The 17,118-nt window shown below is 44.5% G+C and overlaps 4 protein-coding genes across 6 annotated transcripts; 2 read left to right on the top strand and 2 right to left on the bottom strand.

Annotated features, from left to right (window-relative positions):
- Positions 1 to 453: 453 nt before the first annotated feature.
- Positions 454 to 2,154, top strand: LOC131213841 (protein artemis-like). Of its 2 annotated transcripts, none has more exons than XM_058208017.1 (2): positions 454 to 568; positions 672 to 2,154. In XM_058208017.1, exon 2 carries the CDS (start codon positions 742 to 744, stop codon positions 2,008 to 2,010), a length of 1,269 nt encoding a protein of 422 aa, XP_058064000.1. In that variant the 5' UTR covers positions 454 to 568; positions 672 to 741; the 3' UTR covers positions 2,011 to 2,154. The 2 variants fall into 2 exon arrangements, with proteins under 2 accessions (XP_058064000.1, XP_058064001.1); XM_058208018.1 differs by lacking the exon at positions 454 to 568 and adding an exon at positions 585 to 633 and having other exon boundaries at positions 696 to 2,154.
- LOC131213173 (NFU1 iron-sulfur cluster scaffold homolog, mitochondrial-like) lies at positions 2,019 to 3,239 on the bottom strand. Its single transcript, XM_058207156.1, has 2 exons — positions 2,985 to 3,239; positions 2,019 to 2,912 (listed from the first exon to the last, which is right to left on the bottom strand). Exons 1-2 carry the CDS (start codon positions 3,059 to 3,061, stop codon positions 2,159 to 2,161), a joined length of 831 nt encoding a protein of 276 aa, XP_058063139.1. The 5' UTR covers positions 3,062 to 3,239; the 3' UTR covers positions 2,019 to 2,158.
- Positions 3,240 to 3,250: 11 nt separating this feature from the next.
- LOC131213840 (protein halfway) lies at positions 3,251 to 7,861 on the bottom strand. Of its 2 annotated transcripts, none has more exons than XM_058208016.1 (5): positions 7,808 to 7,861; positions 7,343 to 7,508; positions 5,229 to 6,262; positions 4,826 to 5,162; positions 3,251 to 4,747 (listed from the first exon to the last, which is right to left on the bottom strand). In XM_058208016.1, exons 2-5 carry the CDS (start codon positions 7,397 to 7,399, stop codon positions 4,205 to 4,207), a joined length of 1,971 nt encoding a protein of 656 aa, XP_058063999.1. In that variant the 5' UTR covers positions 7,400 to 7,508; positions 7,808 to 7,861; the 3' UTR covers positions 3,251 to 4,204. The 2 variants fall into 2 exon arrangements, with proteins under 2 accessions (XP_058063999.1, XP_058063998.1); XM_058208015.1 differs by lacking the exon at positions 7,808 to 7,861 and adding an exon at positions 7,585 to 7,690.
- A 1,481-nt stretch (positions 7,862 to 9,342) lies between these two features.
- On the top strand, positions 9,343 to 11,158 carry LOC131213631 (XK-related protein 6). The gene has a single exon (XM_058207711.1). The coding sequence runs from the start codon at positions 9,451 to 9,453 to the stop codon at positions 10,648 to 10,650; it is 1,200 nt and encodes a 399-aa protein (XP_058063694.1). The 5' UTR covers positions 9,343 to 9,450; the 3' UTR covers positions 10,651 to 11,158.
- The last annotated feature ends 5,960 nt before the right edge of the window (positions 11,159 to 17,118 follow it).

Raw genomic sequence — 17,118 nt, 5'->3', positions numbered from 1 at the left:
ATGTTTAACAATTATCATAGAATCAGAGCTCTGCTTAATGATTAATAAATTTTTTAATGCTTTACTGAATACTAAAATAACCAAAGCCTAGGATCATCCGTTGGGACCGTTATCAATCGAATGAACAAATTGACACCCTTCAGTAACTCACAGCATCGTTGAATTACCGTGAGTGTGTGTTTGTGCCCCTGAGTCGCATAGAAGTTTCAAAATCCAATAGCTGAGGCCACATGAAGCGTAACGTAATGTTTTTGGCATTTCAGATCAAAGCGTTTATGTGTCGGCCTTCCGCAAAACCCGTTAGCAAACGCTTTGTTTACAAACAGAGGATAGTGTAAGTTCTTTTTTGCTGCTATAGCAACCAAGTCTAAAAAACAGAAAAAAATATTCAGAAATCAATTTATTTCTCTTCTATTTCTATTTTCTCGGACCAAAAACACGAACGTTAACACGTTTGACATTTAGTTTTTATATTTTTGCTGCCACACGAAGCGTAAGCGATTTGACATTACAAATTAATTTTACGCTAGTTTTCACGCCTCATGTAGCCCCACAGTAACACCTTTAAGTAAGTTTGTAACCTTTTTCCATCTTGTTATATATCTTACGGAAATTGGCATGGGAACTGATTAGGTATATATTTTATCCATTCATATTGTTCGCCGAGCCAGTTAATTGTAAAATATTAAACACAGGTTCAAGGACTACGCTAGTGACGAACTAAACCTTGCAAACAACGCAATGAGCACCTTCCCAGGATATATTCCGGAACTACCTGGAATAGCCATCGACTATTTCGACCATGAACAGCGGCAGAAGGCGACCGTATTTTTCCTGTCTCATTGCCATGCTGATCATATGCGTGGGTTAACGATAGAAGATCCGCTGCCTGGCCCACTGTATTTAAGCCCCATATCTGGTGTTTTCATCCGTCATCGGTTTGTTCAACACGCAAAAGTGACCAGGAATCTTATTGCTGAGGAACGATTATCGCTAACTGTTAATCTGCCAAACAATACAAACTACGAATTGACCGTGGTTAGCATTCCGGCTGAACATTGTCCCGGATCGGTGATGTTCTACTTCGAAACCGTTTCATCGCGAATTCTGTACACTGGTGATTTTCGCTCTACATCGAGCACATATTTGGCCAGGTATTTTTCAGAAATACGCCCCGTGATAGTTTACCTCGATAGTACGTTTCTCAACCTTGATTACGATTATTTCCCCACGCGCGACGAAGCTACGGATAAAATCACAGAGCTTTGCTCGAAATTGTTAGCAGATAAACGGAACGTAGTGTCGCTGTGGCTTCCGGCAAACTGTGGGTCGGAAGATTTATTTTTAAAATTGTTTGAAGGGTTAGGCGAAAAGATACACATTAATGAGAAACAACGAGGAACGTACATGCACTTTCCAAACCTTTGTGAGGCACTGACTGGTGACAATTCAGCGCGGATTCATGCTTGCAGCGGAACGGTTAAGCATAGTAAGCACAGTTCGGTACTTGCTTGCCGAGCATTAAGTCGCAGTACCGAAACTATAGTTAGAATTATACGCCCGTCGGCCCTTCGATGGAAGAGTTTACAGCAAACGGATGAATACTTTCAAGAGACTAATGGATTGTTTCATGTATGTTACTCCAATCATGCTAGCTATAGTGAGTTAGTAAAGTTTCTACAGCATTTTAAACCAGGTGTTCAGGAGGTTAGACTAAATACAGTGGTCGATGGAAGTGATCTAGTTCGCAAAACACAGCTAGTAAATTCAATATTGTTGAAGTATGATATAGAGAAACGCTGTGTACGAAAGTGTGATAATATACAACAAAAAGAAAGTTTGTACCTTGACAAGATGGCCTACAAAAACGATAAGCAGGTAATGGACAGCCACATACCCGAACAAAACGGTAGCGAGAGTGATCATTCTGAAGATGAGTATCCTAATTGTAACTTTCCTAAAAGAATGCGCTGCGAAACTGAGACACAGCAAAAATATAAGTACGGATAATTAGAATGTATATGGCATGATCTGTACATTTTATTTTATATTTTTAGCTAGCATTACGATAGGATAATGTCTATGTTTGACTATTTTACAGTACAAGAAACTGTTCTTTGGAACAAGAAACAATAAACCACAATCTTAAGTACATCCTTTAAAACTTTTCATGTGTCTTGTCATCTTTTTGGCGAATTTGTTTCTCGAGTCGCGTGAATTCTTTCTCCGTCATGTCATCTACATCGTCAGTCACTTGCTCGACGGATACCACTTCGGGGATATAAAACTGCAGCATATTCTGCACACCATTTTTCAGGGTCACAATCGAGCTTGGACAGGAGGAGCAGGATCCTTGCATTTTAAGCTTCACCACACCGTCTTCAAAGGCCATAAAGATGATATCGCCACCGTCTTCTTGTACTGTGGGCCGAATGCGTGTATCGAGCAGTTCCTTTATCATTTGTACGGTTTCGTCATCGTCGTCATTGATCTGTGTACTGGTGTTGGGTTGTGCATCCTTCACCACCGGTAAACCACTGGCAAAAAAGTCCATTATCACAGCGAATGCTTCGGGCTTGATAACGCGCCATTCGGCATCCTCTTGCTTTGATATTGTGACAAAGTCGCTTCCAAAGAACACCGAACGCACACCTTCAATTCGAAAGAGAAGTTTGGCCAGGGGACTACCCTGAGCCGATGTAACGTTCGGAAAATCCATTGTTTGGCCTACCTCAAGAACCGTAACGCCAGGAAGAAATTTCAAACTATCAGGGTTCGGTGTGTCTTGTGTTTGTATAAACATGGATCGTTTCCACATATGCTGCAACCGGGTTCGTTTGGAAAGAACAGCGTTTACTTTCCAATTGTTTTCAGAGGTGATCGTGCTAAAGCTATGTTGCATCACTCTGGAACTGCAAACAAAAACAGATTGCTTAAAGATTGTATATAAGATTGAAATAGCTTACAAATACTCCGACATTTACTGTAGCATTGATGTGCTGTGCCGCAGAATAACCATAGCGTTTATTGTGTTTCTCAACATGACTATTTTCCCAAACATTCACAAGCAGTAAACGAGACTCTATGTTGCAAATCGACCCGATTGATCTTATCAATCCAAGCTCCGATCTCGCATGCCGTAGAACTTTTCCAAAATAAACCATAGAACACGCAATAACGTAGGTTTGACGTCTTCGGTTCGTTTCTAACAACACACGCTAAGAGGAGATACACTATTTTCCCTGTTGAATCGCAACGTGTGTCTATTCTCAATTTTTCATAAAAGAATAGCAAAGTGTAAAATTAAAACCACTACGCACTTTCTTGAAATCAAATACCGTCGCCTTGTTGAGCAAATCACAAATATTTGTCAATAGAACAAAGATCAACACAATTCTCCTCGTTTGTTTAGTACTTTCTTCTTTTATTCCGCATATTGAAAAGTCCTAGTCTAATAAAACCAGTACAGCACGTTGCTATATTTTTATGAAAGTGCCACATGCAGAGCAAACGAAATTTAAATATTGATAAAAAATTTAGCCTCAATACTTAGCCTAGTCGAATTATTCGAACGGTAAAGTATCAATTGTAAATAAATTCGTAAGTATGAAATATGAAATGTACGAAATTTGTGTTTAAGTTGAAAAAAAATTACTTAAAGCCGTGCAGGTTTGAAGTGCTCTTAAATTAATTTTGAAATTAGACACTGAAATGGACTCGTTCAATTCATTGTAAATCTGCTGTACACCAATATATCTAGAGAACGTTCTTCTCATATCATTTCATAATTGTTATGCTGGCGGAGTGTTTTCCCGAAGGACACCGCCAACCAAAACATCACATCGTTTTTGTTTGTGAAACCTTTTTTGTCTTTTGAAAGCGTATTTAGCCACTTTAATATCACTGAATAAATTAAATAAAGCAACGTTAGTTAAACATGCAATACATAAGTATCAAATTAAATATTTAGTGAGCAAGTAAAAAACTTTCAGCAAAACATAGTTTAACTCAACGTTTGTCTACCATACGAGAATTCTTACGTTAGAAACCTACTAGCTACGCTTGCATTCTAGCATTCTACTATTCGATCGTGTGTACTGGAGAACATTATTATTATTTGTTACAGTACACACGTTCTTTTAAGATGGCCGTAGTAGGTTCTTGCACAATAATTGCATTTCCTCTATCATCGTAAGCTTGATATCTATTCACACAAACAATCACACGGTAATTTTGGCATCTTGTTAGCTGGCCACGGTAGATAACCTGCCGTCTTGAAAACCCAATAGTCGTATGACACTTTGCAGACGAGTGCAATCAGGAGAATGATTTCCGAGGCGATCAGATAGTAAATGTAATCAGTCCAGTCATGTTGAGATTGGCATAATTTACTCTCCTGTATCGTTACCAGCTGCTGTAGATTGGTGTTACCATCGCAAAAGATATTCTCATGGTCTGGTACTTGCGTCTTTCGGCTAAGCAGCCAGTTTTTGAAACCTTTTGCGGCATTGCAGTCACATATCATCGGGTTACCCTCGAGGAAAATATACGAACCAAGGTCGAGCGATTTTGTAAAGATATACGACTGTACCGTTTTCAGCTTGTTGCGACGAATAGAAAACAGCGTAAACCGCGAGATGAAGTCCATCCCCTCAAGATCGCTCAAAGAGCTAATTTGATTGTTGTCAGCATGTAGCCGTAACAGCGATTCGTAGGGCGGAGTATTTAATGCTTCCAAATTTGTAATCTAGACAATGATGTTTAAAACAATTCAAATTATTATTCACAATATGTGAATTTCATCTAGTCAAGCACCTTCACTTACATTGTTATTCGATATGTTCAACGTTACTGTGCCAGCTGGTAGTTTCTCGGGGAATTTCGCCAACCCCAGGCTGCTACAGTCTACACGTATCGTTATCGTCTTCCGTTCGGTATTATTGAGATCGAAGTTAAGACGATCCAGTTCGCAGGTGCAGTTTTCCGGACACTCGTCTTGCACCCGTTGGATCGTCTCTAGTTGATGCAGGGGTAGAGTGTCAGTTGAATTAAACCAGTTAAAGGTTCGATTCGTTAGACAGAACGTTGATTCTGGATCCTTGAACTTCACCCCGCTCTTGAGCGACTCCAGCAGGGACTTGCATAACATACCGACGTTGCCGCTGAAAATGTTTCAAGTAAACCATGCTCAACAGTCTATACCCGCATATACGTGGTTGTATACTTACCGTATGTCAAGCCGGAATTTGCCATTGGTCGACGGTATGGTGGAGAGGTTATTGTACGACAGATCTAGCATGGTAAGGTTCCGCAGCTCGCGGAAGGCTCGGGGTTCGATTTCGCTTATATTGTTGTTCGAAATGTTCACACAAACTGGGGCTGAGAAGCGCGCGAATGACGTGCTAATGCGCTGTATTGATCCGTCGGTGATGGCTAATGAGAGCAGCGTCTTAATGTAGCGGTTCGACACATTCAAAGCTAATTCACGCACAGTCACGTTTCGCATGTGCAAATACTTCCAGTTCGGCGTTTCCGCTGCGTTTGTCGCACACGCAATCGCTCTATTGATGTCGGTAACGTTGCAGCAATACAGTGCACCCGGTATAAATGGATCAACGACACATTCACAGTCGCCTCTTCGTTCATTGCATTGCGACGGAGATGCATGGTAGCATTCGATCGCTGGTGCAACAACCGCTCTGGGTGAAGTGGAATTGATCGATAATGCGATAGGCGCTACCGGCCACTGGGCACTGAACGATGCAGTTGACGTATGGAAGATTGGACTTGCGGTGGTACTTGTTGTACTACTACTTGTGGTGTGAATTGTGGTAACCGATACCATTGTATTGTTGCCACTACCGGATGAAACGGTGACTGGATTACTTTCATTACTTCGTGATAATACAGTTGGTACAGTACTAACTACGGCAGAGGAGTTGCCAACGGCAGGCAATTTGACTGTGTTTAAGCCGCTTGATCCATGTGCCACACTGTACGCAGGCAGGTGGCTTCCTGTCCCATTCGAAGTTGAGTTAGTTTCGATATTATACTCAGTCACATTTAATAGATGCACGTCTTGTGCGTCAGCTGCTGACGAGGTGTCGTTTGGTGTAGGGTGTAACGGCGGAATGTCTGTGTACAGAACATTCGAGCCGGCAACATTATCATCCACGATACGACCAACTACCAGTGGCAACGCTACGGCGAGTACCAGAAATACCAGTTCAGGTATTTTGTGGCGCTTCGTGACACCCAATCGCTACATTTTCAAACAAAAGAACATAAACAGACGGCGTTAAATAATAAAGTGTGAATAGTGTCCCTGAGTTATCCAGTTAGTAATTTATAGTTTATTCAAGTACCTTATACCCTAAAAAACACAACTACGGCACTAGGGCACAACTACGGCACTTGTTATTTGCTCTCTAGATTGATCTATTGCAAATGTATTATGTACTAAACTGTCGGTCTTAATAGAAAACAGTTGGATGTTTGGTAACGAAATTTGTCTTGGAGTTTACTCTACGTTACGACATTTTTCTTCAGATGAAAACTTATTCTTGTGTTGATTAGTGTTTGTCCCTGGTGAGATTAAAATGGATCTGAAATGTTTGATTTACAATAGTTGTATTTACAAAGCAGCCAAGAATAGAGCTTCTTTTCACTTCAAGACAGTAGATAGGTTTGTTTGGTTAAGTGTATTGTCGAAAACGCTAATAGGAATGCTATGTTTACACTTCCATTCCTAGCTAGTGCTGTCCCGATAAGCTTGGCCTGGTGAATTGCTTTTCGGTGCCGCACCATACCTAAAGGGTAGGACCGAACACGCCTTTGTTTAACATTCAATTAGCGTGAAAAACGACAACTGGCGAAAGAACGATACGATAAAACCTACATAAAATTTGTGCTTGAATTTCTTGTTGTTAGTCTTAATTTTTTTTCTTGCTCCATTGGCTTATTGAAGACTAATCGTAGGAAGGTTTATCCGATTATAGATTTAGCTGTTTGTTTAAAATATTGATTACAAGCTATAACCAAAGGCAAATATAGCATGAAATTCAAAACATCTATAGTTCAATAAAAATAGATGATGTTAACTAAAAATCCAAATGCAATCAGGCAATTGCTGCCACAAAATTACACCTATTCGAAATATCGTTACCATTACCGGAACAATTTGCGCCGCACAAACCGTATAATGCTATTTACTTTGTTTTTATGTTTTATGTTTTTGTTTGCGCGTTATTCAAACAAATAAAATGGCACGCGCCATTACATCAAAGAAAAAGGGACGCTTGTTATGACATATTATTTCCCACATAATACTTATTTATCTTACCGTTATCATCGTTGTGGTTAAATTATGATAAGTTGAACGGTGTGTTTCGATGCACATCAAGTGTAGGACGAAATAGAACGATAACAGGTTTTGCTTTGCATTCTCTAACAACGCACTGTATCCCTGGCCGAGCGACCTATCGCAATTATACCACACAGAATGTTAACTACGGAGAAAGGAGTTGATAAGGGCTCGTTAATATCAAAAATGGCCAAGAATATCTCGCGAACTTTTTTATTCACTTTATGCCGCAATTGATCTGTCTATCCAGATTGATGGCGCACTAGCAAAAATAGAAGCAAAGTTGCCTCAACTGTTCAAAACGTATTCCTCGATGTGTGGAAGAATAAAATCACTTTAGAAAAACAGAACAACCTGCTTCGATTGGATTTGACAGATTGTATGGTGCGCCACTCCAACACACTCGCGACGGACGCACATTAAGACGATCGGTCACATACTCACTTGTTGCGCTGCTGAATGGTGCTCTTCGCTCTGTCTGTCTACACACTCAAGTTGGGAGGACACTGGATTAAAGCGAACAACAATTCGAATATGCTCAAGCCAATAAGGAGTACGGCTGATCCTTGTAATCGGATGCGATTAGCACTATTACCATACACTATCACAAATACAAGGTCATCTAAACGCTTATCGAATACAAACGTCAAATGGAGGATTATGCACTTTATTATCAAACCCAAGCATTGCTGCACGGTGCTGGGCAGCTCAAGGAACGCGTGGACTAAACAAAATAGTTGGAGAGAACGCACATGTACCTGCAACCCAGAGGATCACAGAGCGAATGAATAGACTAATGAATGAAACGACTAAGAGCGATGCCGGCAGGAAATCATTTGATCCTGCGCTGATGGTTGCCCCTTTCGGTCATTCAGGAAAAGATAAGAAGATTGGCAACTGTTTAGTTTTATTCGACAAAAACAACTTGTGTTTATGCTTGGTTTATAGGAGGATGGATGAATAGAGTAATATTAAGGTTATTCAAGATTTCATTCCTAGAGAATTACATTCATAATAAATTCGAGCGTTATTTTTATATGTCCGATTAATGCGAAAGCTCGTTTCAATTAAATAAATTTACATATTTTAGCTTCACCGAATTCCGAATAATTACATATTTTAGTTTACGCACTGATCATTTGTCCTGAGCTAAATTCCGAAACAAGTGGGCACTAATATTTTACATACAACGATATCATCTACCACCGGATTGATTTGCGGTTTTTAACTGACTCGCATAAAATTACACTGTCCATATTCGGAAATACCCCTGCTGTAAAATATCGAAGCTTACGTAGCAAACCCAAAGCCAAACTCAAGCCAATTGCCATCCTTTGGTATTTTACTTCAGTTTTCTTCCGTTAAAACATACTCGAAATAATCAACCCTAAACTTAACGTTCATTTTCGGGACGCTTCAAATTTCAACATTTTATTAGCGGTTTGTCAGTGTGAAGCAAATGAACAACTTTGAACCAGGCACTCAAAACTGAGAGCCAAATCCTGTACAAATGGCAGCTGTCATTTGTGAGTTCTATGCTCTTTGCTAAGATTACTGTGTTTTCAGGTTATTACCCATAGATTTTTGGTGTGTTGTGCCAGGTTCATTAATGTTCCATTAAGCATTTTCAGGAATTGCGTTGGGATGTAAGCAAATGCCTCCGTCATCACTAACATTACCGCATGGCCGTGGCAACTATGTATAAAATATAAAGCGCATGCGCTGCTGCAAAATGACAGCGCGTTTACAGCACACCAAACCGCTCCGTTGGTGAGGACGAAAACAGTTGGTGGAATTTCGCTAACGAACCTGGCCCAAGTCAGCGGGCTGTTGTATCCACCTGTACATTAGAGTAACCTCAACTACCCCCACTGGTTTGTTTATGTTTCAGATCCCTTGCAATCTGTTGCATTGCTTTGCAATGTGATCCTGCGTCGCCACGGAGCATTTTAATCTTGAAGAAGTATTTCGAAGTGAAACAAGCCACGGGGAGACTGTGAACAAATAGTATCATCAAGGTACAACAAAGCGTTCTGTGTGTCAAACGTTCGGTGATTTGGTCCCTGGTTGCTGCTGCACGATAGAAGATGAATTCAGCAGTGCCATCGGAAACCCCTGACCAGTCGCTGACTGATGGCTCGAAGTTGACGACAATGGTGAACCAGCAGCTGAATTTCCTCACTCGTACCGACGAACCGGGATATAATGTGGAACGCTCGGATGTCCTGCTGACGGCGGTTTCGATATTAATGCGGCTGGCAAGCTTAGCATTAACCGTGATGTTGTCGTACCAGTACTACAAAACCGAACGGCTGAACTACTTCGCCCTGACCCTGGCTGCCCTAATAGTGCCCGCGATCATCACGGCACTGCTGAATCTACTAATGTACATTGAGGATACGCGCCTTAAACGGTGTGCAACGCAACCTTGTCACAGCATCTTACTGTGTGTCGTATTGATGCCCTTTTTGTGTCGTTACTGGCGGTCGTTGCGACTATCGCACGCATGCTATCGAGCCAAAGCCCAAGGAGATCCACTAGAACAGAAACGCCTGTACGAGCAGCTGGTGCAGGAAGACAACGACGTGGCGCTGCTCAGGATCTTCGAATGCTTGTTGGAGGTAACCACACAGAAGATCTTGCAGCTAACCATTGTGCTCTCTACCGGTCCTATCATGTTGCTGCAAATGTTGTCAATTATCAGTGCGATGGGCAGCATTGCCTGGTGCATGGCGTCCCACTATCGGTGCGTCCGATTTGCGCGGCCCGACAAACGCCACATTCCGTGGTCTGGTACTATTGTACAAATTGCATGGCAGTTTGCGGTAACAGTCGCTCGAGTCTTAGCGATTGCAACCGTAGCCAGTGTGTTTCCTCTCTACACTGGGTTGGCGTGCTGCTGTCATGCCCTCCTTATGGCCGTGTGGATATTTTTCTACGAGCGTCCCTGCTTCTGCGGCGACTCTACTGCCCAGCGTCTGTTTCTATCCAGCGCCTTCGGCCTGGTGTATATTTTCAACTACATTCCATTGCACGAGGGCCCTACGAGACTGCGGTACAGTTTATTCTATTCGCTATGCTTTGCGGAAACCATTGCCTGTGCCGTGCTGTATGCTCTGTTCGTGCGCAATCCAACGATACGCCAGTCGGCGTTCTGCACCACAGTACTGTGCGGCTTTCCAACAGCAACGTTTATGATTGGCGTTAGCCTGATGTTGTTCTTCTACACATACTGCCATCCGAACATTACCTCCCGGCAACGGGATACTGATCAGGCAACGGAGTAAAGAATTTCGACGTAGAGAAAACACAAAGCCAAACAAACATAATTCAGAGGCGTTTTTATCAAAGACTGATCAACGGTAGATTTAAGTAAGTTTTGTGGACATAGAAGCCACAGTGTGAGGGTGATTATCAATGCATATCGGGAAATTAAGCCATTTCAGGTCAAATGTATACAAATCTGGAGCAGTATAGAACAAATAAGAGTTCCGTTTGGCGTTCAACGAAACCTAGGATAGGATACGATGTTTGTGGAACGGGCAGAACCTTACTTTAATCTTCAGCATACAATTTGATGGTTACCATGACCATGGGTTTGAGCTAACCAGTTCCCATAGAAACCGATTGATCGATACTGCCCAGACGAATGATCTGCCGACGAAACACAATGCGTGTTGTGTCATTCTTAATTACAAAAACACTGTGCAAGGAAAGTAGGCCGATCGCCACGAAGGACGGAATCTGTTCCAAATGCTGTTTGGGCAGCACAAGGTATTAGAATATTTTCATTAATAAAGCATTTGATAAGCAAATAAGAATTGTTGACATTACGATGCATTTGGTTTAAATAAATGTTTTGTTCAAAGTAATTGTAAGCATTTAAAATATATATTGCTTGTATGCTTTTCCTAACTAAATCTCTACTGAAAGATGACTCCAATCTAAAAATGTCCTCACGGGAAAGCCTCTAAAATTCATTCATTGATTAATGGTTTGTTTTGTATGTTGGCTCAACTTGATCAGAAGAAATAAGTTTGGAACAGAACGCTTTTATAGAAGTTCGTGCGTTTGTTCATGGAACTCATAGTTCTTTGACTAACGCAGTCAACATAATTGAACATAACTCATCCCTGTTGTTACCTATGCGCCAACGAGTCAAAAGCACGACACGTCGTCAAATAGCTTATCTCAGTGTGCAAAACAATTGAGAGAGGATCAAATATCTCTGGGTGTTCAGTGACAATAATAACACATTTTGATTTCATGTTTAGCTCAGCATGAAACACGAACAGCTAATGTTTTCACCGTTGCTGTCATTAATTGATTATTCAATAATTTGTTTTATTGTTCATGTTTTTAAACTGTGCAATACATGAAATGAAATAAAAAATCTAAACAAAAGTAAGGGGCCAAGCAAACACAAAGAACGAACAAAGATAGTAAGCCTCAAGTGGCAAAAAGGGAAGAGCATTTTTGCGCAAACTTATCGAAGACAAAAGACCTTCGTAGCATGACTTTACGATCCGAGTGGACCACGGAAAAGGACGAGTGCATAGAGAAATTTCCTTAAACAAATGTCCACAGGTCCACTAACTGCACGAAAAAGCACCATATACTGCGAGTGTGACTGAATGAATTGGAAATAGAGTATGTAATTGTGATTCCATCGGACAATATCGAATGGTTACGTGATAGCCGCAAGTTAGCCTTTAGCGGTGACATTGCGAAGATGCTGCAAATAATCCCAGGCATTCGATATTGATTGGTCCCGTACTTGCTGATGCGCTGCAACTTTGGCTCCGTACCGCGCCACGTGGCGCACGAGTTCGACGTGCGTTTTCTATGGCCAGTCAGTCAGTCAGGAGCGATATTCTAATGACTGGCCAACGGCCGAGAGATTGACAAAACTGGCACACTCTATTTTTATGTTTGCTAATAAAGTGGTGTAGGAGTGGCTGCCCCAAAGGCACGACTTGCCGGATCTCCAAAGGGTCAATATCAAGTCGTCAATAGAGCAACCACCTAACACACGCATAAGGCAGAGAATCTCGTACCGTGCTGGAATCACAATAATTCTTGGCATTCTGTCTGGCAAACGTCGCTGCCAGCTAGTATAAATAAAACGTTCATCTAACCCGGCACCCTTAATACCTTTTCTTGCACGACGGCGGCGGCACCAGCCAGAATGGTGGCCAGAAGGGGCGGGCGAACGGAATAGATCCTTGCGCTGGTATATTGTACCGACCGAGGGGCAGGAATTCAATATGCAATCCCCGAGTAAATCTTCTGTTGCCGGACGATCTTTTCGGTTCTAGCGCTACCCAGCGACGGCTAACCCCAAAAATTAATGTGTGTAACACGGAGAACTATGGCTACACCAATCCAACACCGACTGCTTGCGGCTAGACGACGACGAAGAGAGCAACATTCCTTTCGGATGGTGAAGCGTGTGGGAAGCGGAATCGTTACCCTCGCCCGACGGACTAGCGCTGGCGCTAGCGTAACTAGCGAGCATCTCAAGAACCTGGCCCTGCAGGGCGAAAAAGGAGATTGGCGTTGATATGATAGTAAATTTTGATGCCAGCTCCTATAATATCAACCGGAAACGAACGCTGTGCATCGGTTTCAGCCGAACCGAACGACGCAAACTTCATCCAGTGCGGGCAAGAAGAAGTGCTAACGCTCGCCCATCTCTCCGCAGAAGTACCCCGGTGCCAAGGACAACATAAAAAGTGGATGAACGGAACAGTGGGCGACATAAGGAGCATGATTCATATCCAGGACCTTCACCATGGCCGGTGACCTCCCGGTGTTGGGCGGCCGGCCACGCCTGAACTCCGTTGGACCTGCCCGCCAAACTCTTCCCAGAGAGCGCACTAAAGCACTTTATCACACTTTTGGTCGCTGGTGTGGTCGCAGGTCTGGCAAGGTAGGCAAGGAAGAAGTTCAGTTGGTAAAACTCTCGCTGACTGGTTGACTGGCAGATAAAGCCGTGCCAGATATCGGCAGCGGAGTTAGCCAACAATCACATAATTGGTTCGCGTTTTAGCAGGGCAGACCATCGGACATCGGTCCGGTCGGATGGCATGGTGAAAGCCTCCAAGACGCCCTGATTATGGTCGCATCCGGTTGCAGCCCGGTCAGCGGAGCACTCAAGTGCTTGACTTTGATTTCTGTTGTTATAATTTTCCACAAATAAGCCACACAACCGGGTGACATTAATGCAATGGTCCGGCGCGCGAGCGGGCAGCTCAAGGGCAGCGGGAGCGGCGGGATTTATGTGACTGACAGTCGGAATCGTAAGTTTGGGTTTGGTGCTGCGCTAGTTTACGACCAGCGGAGGAGCCCGGGGGCTGCTACTGCCACCACCGTCGCCAGTGGTCGCGAAAACGAGGAGAATGAATTCGCCGACAGCTGGTGGATTAAAATATTTTATGGCTCCGTTTCCAGCCTCTTGGCAGGTTCCAGGCAGGTTATTTTATATGACGGCATCCTGACGGTTGAACAGAGAGAGAGAGAGAGAGAGAGACAGAAACAGAGACAAAGGAAGCGGAAACGAGCGCGAAATATAAAGGGGAGAAGGGCCCGACGGGTGCGTTACGTGTAGGTGGCCCCTGGTTTCGCGAGCAGACCATCCAGACCAGCCCCATCCCAGAAGATCCCGACCAACTTCCCGCGAGTTGCTTCGAATTTTTACTTCTTGCTATCCGTCTTTCCATCAGCTTGTCATCAGCTTTCCCTTCCACGAGAAGCCGAATCGCGACCGGGCGAGACCGAGAGGACCGAGTAATTCGAGGCCGCGCCTGCAAACGGCCCCCAGGATAGGTAACCCGGCGTCAGCGGGCCGTTTCGCCTTGCGCGTTCCCTAGTTCGTCGTTAGTGCGAGGAGCGAAGCACGGAACTTAAGTGAAAAATCTTCGGCCAGATTTAATGAGTCATTAAAATTTTACCACACTCGCGCGCGCGCGCGAGTGTAATAAATTATGGAAAACTTTTGTCTTCGGACCCGGGATAAGCTCCAGCGTGCTCCCAGCGTCCCAGTTGCGGAACTATCACCGGCCGCGTGAGCGAAGGTTCTGCCTGCAGCTCGGAACACTCGGGCGCCCGGGTTGCAACCGGTGCACCGGCGCGCCATCTTCTGCCAGGCGCGCCAGTTTAAGAAGTACGCAAAGGACGACCGCGCCAAACTCCCGCCGAGTTGAGCAACCGACCGGCGTAGTCACCTGGTGTGACTACGGGGGCCGCGGTTGTTGAAGCGTCCTCGAGTTTTTGCCACGAACCGTGGCAAATTGAACGGTGCAAAGGAGTACACAGTACGCTGACGCTGAGGCGACGCATCGCCATCGGAGTCAATAGGCCGTCACCGTCCACACTGTCCAGAGCTGTTTACTTTTCAGCGGTGCCATTGGGGATTGCCTGGCCAGGACAGGAGACTTGGAAGAAGGTCTTGGTCTTGGCCAATGTTTTGGGGCGCAGACCCACGAGTAACCCACGATTGCCTGTCTACTAACTGGTCGCTCGGGTCTACCGCAAAGACAAAGACGGACGAGACCAATCAGAAACGCGAGGGAAAACGCAGCTCGTCTGTTTGCTCGAGATTTTATTTACCGCCAGGACGAAGCCAATATTAATACGCTGTTGACTGCTGGTGTGCTGGTGCGTCCCCGGACTCCCTCCCCGGAGTATGCAGCGCACTGTCCAGTCCGGCGCAGTAATCGATTTAATGAAATGTCAACACGGTTCCGGCCAGGCCGCCTGTTTGCGTTGCGGGTTAAAAACTGCTCGCTGCGTGCGGGCCAAACGGAAAACTAAAAAACCCCGTCCAACTAGAGACCCCAACTGCCTCGCCCACTACGGATGAAAAACGGTCCATTTCGCAGTCGATAACAACGCAAAAAAACGGTCACGGCACGGGCCAAGTGGTACGAGTTCCCGGAGCGGAGCGAAAGCGCCGGGATCCCGGGACACAATGGGCCGGGGCCCCGCCGGGAACTGCTGGACCAGAGAATAAAAGTGCCATCAACAGGGACAACCTTTCAAAATTTACGCAGCAAAAAAGGATGAAAGTAAGGGAAAGGATAAACCAGGAACGGTAAGACGGTCGCTTTACTAGACGGCCGGGCGGGATCTTGGGTCGTTCGGAAAGTTGTGCCAAATTGATCTTTTCCTGTGCTGGCGCACTAACTTTCGGACCTGGAGCACCGATCTGACATCTGATATACTAGGGTTTTCTGGTGCCTACTATAGGGTGCTCGTGACCTACTGGAAGTGTTAGGATTTCGAAAATTTCGCTGTACAGCGCAGACCAAAATCCGCACTAAACAGATTAAATGGAAGCGCACTAATGAGCTTAAGCGGAAAATGGTTTCGAAAATTTCGTACAGTTTGAGTTAGAGATTCTCCACGTTGGAAACAAGTGTTTAATGTGTTTCCCCATTTTCAAGCGTTTTTCCCATTTCGCAAATGTCAAAGTTGTTGTTACTAAGTTGTTTACAATTTCCAGAATGAAGTTTGTTCTTTTCAAAAATCCAAACACTTGCTGGATCACCCTATACGGCGCGTGCATCGTGCACCAGGCCCTCCCTGGTCCACTTGAAGCGGGCGACAGGTCGACAGGACATTCTCGCTGACCTAAACTGACGTTGGCTAGAAGTTGGGCCAGGCAAGTCTTAGGTCTTCTTCTTGGGTTGCTGCAGCTGCTGCTGCTCTCGTCGAGGCTGAAGGATTCGCAAAGGCAAATCGACGGGGAGAAGCAACGCTGCCGAAGCCTATTCTGCCGGAACGGAACGCGTGCGTGCGTACTCTTCACAGGATCGCCCGACCTTGACGAGGACCAAAGCCCCCCGCCCTACTCCTGGTGCGCTTGTTTCGTCAATTTGGCCCTCTGCTTGGCTATTATTCCATCGTGGGCTCCCCGCTTTGTTATCTGCCAGCCAGCTCCGCTATGCTTTGCGGTGGAGTAAATGGCAGTAAGCTGAGAGGTTTACCGTGCACCGCGAGCCGAGCGCCCCCCCCCAACCACACCTGGACTTGCTGCTGGCTCTCCTGTGGCGACAGGTGCGTGCAGACTTCGACGGCCTTCGCGACGGATGCGCGGCGACATGGTGTTTCCTCCGACATGGTTTGGCAGTTAGTCCCGGTAGCAGCACCCAACAGCCCCCCCCTTTTGTTGATGCTCGTTTGTGGCGACTAACTTGTAAGTACTGCCTGTCTGCCTGGAATGGGGGGGGTTCTGCATTCCACCGAACCATGCCCGCTAGGTGCGCTAATGATGCGTAACTACGGCGGCCAGTTTGTTTCGTGCACCTTTTTCTTTTTTTTTGTTTTGTTTCGTTTTGAGTATGATAGCGTTTTGTATTGTTTTTCGTTCTTTGGAGTATCTTGTTTTTTTTCGCGAAGATCTAACTTATAATAGGCATGGAGGGTTGGCACATTCTCTGCTGTCTCTGGTGTTTCTTTTCCACTTCATCAGGTTTCTCACGAACCTAGTAAACAACCTTCAGTGTTTTCGGTTTTTTGTTCCTAGCTAAAGGCAGTACTCTCCGGGATCGGGAATCGCAGGATACGACTAGAATCGACGGAGTGCAGGGTTATCCATTTTGTAGTTTCGAAAAAGAACTTAAAAAATCGGATGAAAAATTTAGTTTTGAATGAATGTTGTACTTTGTTAGTATACGTGAAACACAATGTCGTTCAGATGGCGGCCATCTCGAGATCTATGGCAACAGTCCATAGTTGCAGGCCTGTCAAAA

The sequence above is a fragment of the Anopheles bellator genome, chromosome X, assembly GCF_943735745.2.
Source record: "Anopheles bellator chromosome X, idAnoBellAS_SP24_06.2, whole genome shotgun sequence".
NCBI classification, from domain to species: Eukaryota; Metazoa; Arthropoda; class Insecta; order Diptera; family Culicidae; genus Anopheles; species Anopheles bellator.
This window is presented reverse-complemented; position numbering and strand designations above follow the sequence as displayed.

Excerpts from the sequence above, each read along its gene's own strand:
- LOC131213841 (XM_058208017.1), top strand. The coding sequence starts at position 742 with ATGAGCACCTTCCCAGGATATATTCCGGAACTACCTGGAATAGCCATC.
- LOC131213173 (XM_058207156.1), bottom strand. The coding sequence starts at position 3,061 with ATGTTTGGGAAAATAGTCATGTTGAGAAACACAATAAACGCTATGGTT. Across the intron at positions 2,913-2,984 it reads CACAGCACATCAATGCTACA|TTCCAGAGTGATGCAACATA; the intron begins GTAAATGTCGGA and ends TTTTGTTTGCAG.
- LOC131213840 (XM_058208016.1), bottom strand. The coding sequence starts at position 7,399 with ATGTGCATCGAAACACACCGTTCAACTTATCATAATTTAACCACAACG. Across the intron at positions 6,263-7,342 it reads TAACCACAACGATGATAACG|CGATTGGGTGTCACGAAGCG; the intron begins GTAAGATAAATA and ends TTGAAAATGTAG. Across the intron at positions 4,748-4,825 it reads TGAACATATCGAATAACAAT|ATTACAAATTTGGAAGCATT; the intron begins GTAAGTGAAGGT and ends ATCATTGTCTAG.
- LOC131213631 (XM_058207711.1), top strand. The coding sequence starts at position 9,451 with ATGAATTCAGCAGTGCCATCGGAAACCCCTGACCAGTCGCTGACTGAT.